A 6,000-nucleotide genomic window follows, 5' to 3' on the forward strand; every position below is an offset into this window, starting at 1 on the left:
TATATTTTTTCTTTTATTCCTCAAGAAACAAATGGTATGCGCGATGTTGGGTCAGATGGATCACAATATCTTCTACGACAACCTCAGGTCTTTACTCAAGGAGAAAGTAGGCTCTGAATCTCGAACGGAGGCCATCGAAGCCCTTGGATTGCTGAAGGATGACTTGGTGGTCAAGTGCGAGACTCCCCTTGATACGCTGTCTCATTTCCTTTCCAACAAACTCAAGCTCAGTTAGTATGACAATACATTATTATATTTTATAAGATGCAGTACCTAGCCATATGTAGTAATGCTCTATTGATGAGCTGCTAAGGGATTTGGATGAGTGTGGGGTGGTTGTGTGTTTTGGCTTGGCTTGTCGTATATTGGGGGAAAATATCCTTTGATGTGTATAGTCACAATGGAGGGATATGTGAGATGCACCCATTTCAGCAGTGAATGCTTAAGATGACAAACTTGAAAATAACTAAATACTTAGTGTAACTGGAAATGTTGGACAATCTTAAACAAAGTACTAGATTGTGTGACTAATGCACACTTGGCAACACTGACCTCGCATGCAGTTGGAGACATTCTAGAACATTAACCCATGCCCCCACATTCATATCTTTCAGTCTAACATTACTGTTCACATCGTTCTTCACAAAATTATATTCCTTTGTGAAGACAGATTGGAAACATTCCAAAACATGTCACTATTATACAGTGGAACCTTGGATACATTTAATCTGTTCTGTGACTCCATTCATAAACTGAAACATTTGCTTACTGAAATGATTACAGCAAATATGCCAAATAACTACTGAGCCTGTGGGATTGTGTGTACAGTTGTATGCATATGTTTGTACTCCAAAGTATCATCTGTTAACAGAGACAAAAAAATTCACAAAACTTGTTTGTTAACCAATTTGTTCATTGAATGGGGCATTTGTTATCGAAGGTTCAACTGTATGTTACAGCGTAACATTACTGTTTACATTCTTCTCTTACACAAAATAATTTTTCTTAGTGAAAGCTGAATGGGAACTTTATTTCATTTAATTGTAGCTTGTGCAATAACTTAATATTCTTACTACTCTGATAAATTTCTACAACTGTGTCTTGTGACACTGCTTCTGACCCAGGGCAGTGGACAAGGTGCAGGGGATGACCCGTCATCCAGGAGGTGCTAAGATGAGAGGGAGGGTGAAGGGGTGTGGAGTGTATTCAGGGATGGAATGGGTGGGAATGATTTTATGCCTTTTCCTTTTTGGCTACTTCCCCTGTAAGGGGGAAAAAGCCTTGGTATATGTATGTATGTACCCTGATAAAAAAGACTGTTTACATTTTTCAGCAGGTCTGAGTATTTTCACTTTATATTGTGGCATTGATTTTTATTCTTGGATTATTTTCCTTTCTTTTCCAGATAAGGGAGAACGTGACTTGATTGTTCTCCGCCATGAAGTTGAAATTGCATGGCAGGATGGAGGCCGCGAGCTCCGTGGGATCAATATGGTGAGCTACGGTGATACAGGTGGTTACTCAGCAATGGCAAAAACAGTTGGTTACCCAGCTGCCATAGCTACTAAAATGGTTCTTGACAATGAAATCCAAGGGAAGGGAATGGTTCTTCCATTTTCCAAGTCAGTCTATAAACCCATCCTTGACCGCTTGCGTAATGAAGGAATCCATGCTACGGAGAAATCCACTTGGTTGTAAATACACGAGGAATTTGTCAGGGAACCTGTCATTGTTTGAAGGTGCTGTACAGTAATCTGGAGGCCACAGCTATTTTTTCATACTGAAATATAGTATTACAATATTTGGCTCCATCATCCAGATCCGTATGTATACTGTACATAGGTGAGTTAAGACATTTAGTAAATTTTCACTGGTGTAAAGAATAATATTTTTCCAATCAAAGTGCAAACCTTTGAAGTGAATTGTATGTCGTAAGTCCAAGGATGTCTTTCGTGACATCATTTTCCATCTCTGTCATGATTTCACACATTCAATAAACAACCTTGTAATGCTTCAATAGGTGTAGGTAGGTGAATGAAATGATAAAAGCTCAAATTATATTTACTGTAATCATGTCATGCTCATCTTTCTCTTTATCTGTAACTGTTTGTTGTTTTATGTAACTTCCTCTATGATGGAGGAGTTGTTTAGTTTTAAGTTTTTGTAATTAGTAGTGAAAAATATCATTACCAGTAATAACCTCGATTGCCATGTGATTAGTTGACATATGTGCACTGCTGTAAAGTGAAGGTGTGAGGTTTAAAAGACAACATGAATTTTAATTCCAAGGAGCAATGACATAAAATGCATTAGTTCCATGATTTTTTTTTTCTCCAAAATAAGTGAATTTCTTTATCACCAGGAAATATTGACCCATCTCTGTAGATCTGACAAAATTGACAAAAATGTTATGTTGAAAATAGAATGGCAGGTTTTTTGTTTGGCTTAGAATCATATTCAGTGACCAATGTTTGTACAGTACATGCATAGAAAGATAAGGCCATATATCCAGGAATATCATACTTAGGTTATAGGATTCCAGATACTAATTAGTCTAGACCTGTTATAGGGTTCCAGATGCTATTTAGTCTAGACCTACTTTTTACCTGTTATGTTGGAGAATGTTGATTTTGGATACATTTTGAATGATCAATACGTCTGTACTGTATTGATTTATTTTGATACTAAATGCAGGCTTTCCTTATCCTAAATTTGAACATTCAAAGTTGTTAAGTCTCTGTGGATGCAATGCCTCTTTGGAACTGATAGATGAAATTTATGACAAAACAGGTTTTTGGGAAGTCAACTGTGTACTTTAATGATCAACATGCACATTGCTATTCTTTCATTTGAAAGTGTGCAAGAATGGTTAATGGAGAATTCTGGGCACCTTGATGCTCCTCAATTACTTAATTTCTGTTCGTATTGTGCAGCAGATGGTTGACAAAGAAAGCCTACTGAGTATGGAACTCTTACACATAGAATGAAACTTTACCTGTATTCTCACTTCAGAGTGCACTATTTTTTTAAAAGGTGAACTACAAATGTCTTGTGCCATTTTTTTTAAACGAAAATAGCAAATGTACATTGTTCATGGACCCATACATATGCCTTGTTTTGGAATAATGTTTTTTCCAATAAAAGTTTTATAATGAATTGGGTCTTATTGTCTTTAAATCTGCAGAATGATCATGATGACAGCAACAACAACAACAGTGATAATAATAATAATATAAGCATGCACACATATACCTGAAAGTCATTTTCTCATTGTTTAGGGGGTAGCTGAGTCAAAGCTTACCCATTCTCCTAGTCTTTCTTTCTCCCTTGTAAAGGTTCACACCAATCAATGCACTTCCAACTGGGAGAGGACTGAGTCCCAGTGAAAGTTCCAATGTGAACATAAAGCTACACAGATACAAATCAACACACCAGCCCCATTTTCACAAAGAGGTGCAGTCATGAGGGACTGGTGCCAGGTCTTTGGAATGGGCCCAGAGGCTTGTTCACTTCTTTTTCTCACTTGCTGTCAACCTTTTTATCCATCCACTTCAGCTTGCTCATAACAGTTTTCCATATGGATGCATACGTACTTGGGATAGTTTACTTGATATAACCCAGGCTGAAACAAACCAGGAAGCTTGCTGGCTAAGCTGGTTAGGGTGTCGTTACCTTTGGCGAAGGTTGAGGGGATGGCGGTTCAAATCCTGCCACCGGCGAAGTTGAACCAAGGGCATGGTTCATTAAATTCCACACTATAAAGTCCTATGTGAGGGGCACTGTCCTAGCCTTCCGATAGGGGGGAGTTTGTGACGTTAAACCATATCATCATAATGAAGCAATCCATAAATTCAAATTTAAATGTGATAACTGGGATTTTCTGACATTGAGGTTACTCAAGTTATTCATTATTTCGTTCCTTGTTATTTCTATCTCTTTCATAGGGAGTACTTTCTCCTCCCACTCGATATCTCTAAGTTGTATATTCTCCCTTGTAAACACTGATTTAAAATGCTTGTTCATAATTTCTGCCATTTCAATTTCCTCTGTGTACTCAACTCCTCCTTGTAGTTTCTCTAAATCTTGTTTGTTTTTCAGTTTATTGTTTACAAATATGTAAAATAGTTTTGGTTGGTCTTTACATTTTTCTATGACAACTTTTTCATATTTTCTCTTTTCTTCACTGCACACTTGTACATATTCATTTCTATAACTAATATATATTTTCCATTTTTTCAGGTCTTTTGTCTTTTTTCCATTTTATCCAAGCTTTATCTCTTTTGTCTTGTAACTCCCTACATCTTTTGTTGTACCAACACTTTACATATTCTTTTTCTTGTTTTTGTTTTGGAAAATACTTTTCCACTCCTTTATAGATTTTTGTCAAAATAGTCCATTTCTCTTCTACTGTTGTTTCCTCCTTGTATATCCTTTCCCAGTCTGCTTTTTGAAAGAATTCTCTTATTTTATCAAAATTTGTTTTTCCATACATCAATCTTCCCTTTCTATATTGTTCGTTTTTTTTTCCATGTATTTTTCCTCATTTAGTTCCAGTTCAACCAATATATGGTCACTTTTATTCATTGGTGTCTTATATTCAATCTTGTCCACTATTTTGGGTTCTGATGTGATTATTAGGTCCAATCTCGACGGTTCTTCCTCATTTCTATGCCTAGTATTCTCTTGTATCCATTGCGTCATTGTATGTTCTATAATTATATCAAGTAGTACATTTTCCCATAGGTCTTCTCCACCTTTCACTGTCATCTCTTCCCAGCAGGTTTCTTTACAATTAAAGTCACCCATTATAACTATTCTTCCTCCATCTTCCATTATCTTATTTAGTGTTATCCTTGTGTCTTCTAACACATTTTTGTGTTCTCTCTCTTCCCATGAAGACGTTTTAGGAGGCACATAATTTACTACAAACTTCCTGCTCTTCCCATCCCTGTCCTCCACTTTCATCAGAATAATCTCTAATCTTTCCATATGTGACATTCCTCACATTTATATCCTTCTTAGTCAGGAACATAACTCCACCCCCTTGTTTTACCTCTCTGTTTCTAATCCAATAATTATATGCACCATGTCCTACACTGTTGGGTGGTATAGGGCCTTTCAATTTTGTCTCTACAATTCCCATTATGTCCGATTCTTTTTCCTTCAGGTAATCATTCAGTTCGTTCAAGCCTGTTTTAAGCCATCTATATTTGTGTAAGCAAGTAAATGCCTTGGTGGTTTAAAGAGTGTAATGAGGAATAGACATTTGGGAATGGATGCGAAGAGGAGACTGTATGAAGGAGTGATTGTGCCAACAGCACTGTATGGGGCAGAAACGTGGAACATAAGAGAAGAAGAGAGAAGGAGTTTGAATGTGTTTGAGATGAGGTGTCTGAGAAGTATGGTGGGGGTTACTAGGCTGGAAAGAGTGAGAAATGAGGAGGTGAGGAGGAGAACGGGTGAAAAAGGATTTGGGAGATAGGGTTGATGAAAGAATATTAGGATGGTTTGGACACATGGAAAGAATGAGTGAAGAAAGACTAGTAAAAGAGGTATGGAAGGCAGATGTGGAGGGAGTGAACATGAGGGGACGTCCTAGGATGAAGTGGATGGATGGGTGAAGGGGGGCTTTGGGGAAGAGGGGAATGTCTGTTGAGGAAGGAAAGGAGAGGACGGAAGACAGAGGTGAGTGGAGAATGGTTGTATATGGATGATGTTGTGACTGCATGAGGAGGAATGGGCGGGGGAGTGGGGGGTGGGGTAGTATGTGTGAGTAAATTTTGACGCAGCCCGAAGGGATTTCTCCCCGTCCTCGCCTTATATGCAAAAAGGGGGACGGAGAGGGGGGGTCGCCGATTAAATGAAGCGGCCTTGCTGTGGATGTACTGTGTCTTGCGACACTGCTTCTGACCCAGGGCGGTGGGCAGGGTGCAGGGATGACCCGTCATCCAGGAGGTGCTCAGATGAGAGGAAGGGTGGGAGGGGTGTGGAGTGTATTTA

General features: G+C 38.4%; 1 protein-coding gene across 2 annotated transcripts in view; it reads left to right on the forward strand.

Moving 5' to 3' along the window:
* The window catches only part of LKRSDH (lysine ketoglutarate reductase/saccharopine dehydrogenase), a 61,086-nt gene extending 57,930 nt beyond the window's left edge, over positions 1–3,156 (forward strand). For both annotated transcript variants that reach the window (XM_076200488.1, XM_076200487.1), the window contains exons 17-18: positions 26–230; positions 1,406–3,156. In XM_076200488.1, coding sequence (XP_076056603.1) covers positions 26–230; positions 1,406–1,698 — 498 coding nt within the window. In that variant the 3' untranslated portion in view covers positions 1,699–3,156. The remainder of the gene's footprint in view (positions 1–25; positions 231–1,405) is intronic.
* The last annotated feature ends 2,844 nt before the right edge of the window (positions 3,157–6,000 follow it).

This window comes from Oratosquilla oratoria, chromosome 17, assembly GCF_046742065.1.
Source record: "Oratosquilla oratoria isolate Oo_2021 chromosome 17, ASM4674206v1, whole genome shotgun sequence".
NCBI classification, from domain to species: Eukaryota; Metazoa; Arthropoda; class Malacostraca; order Stomatopoda; family Squillidae; genus Oratosquilla; species Oratosquilla oratoria.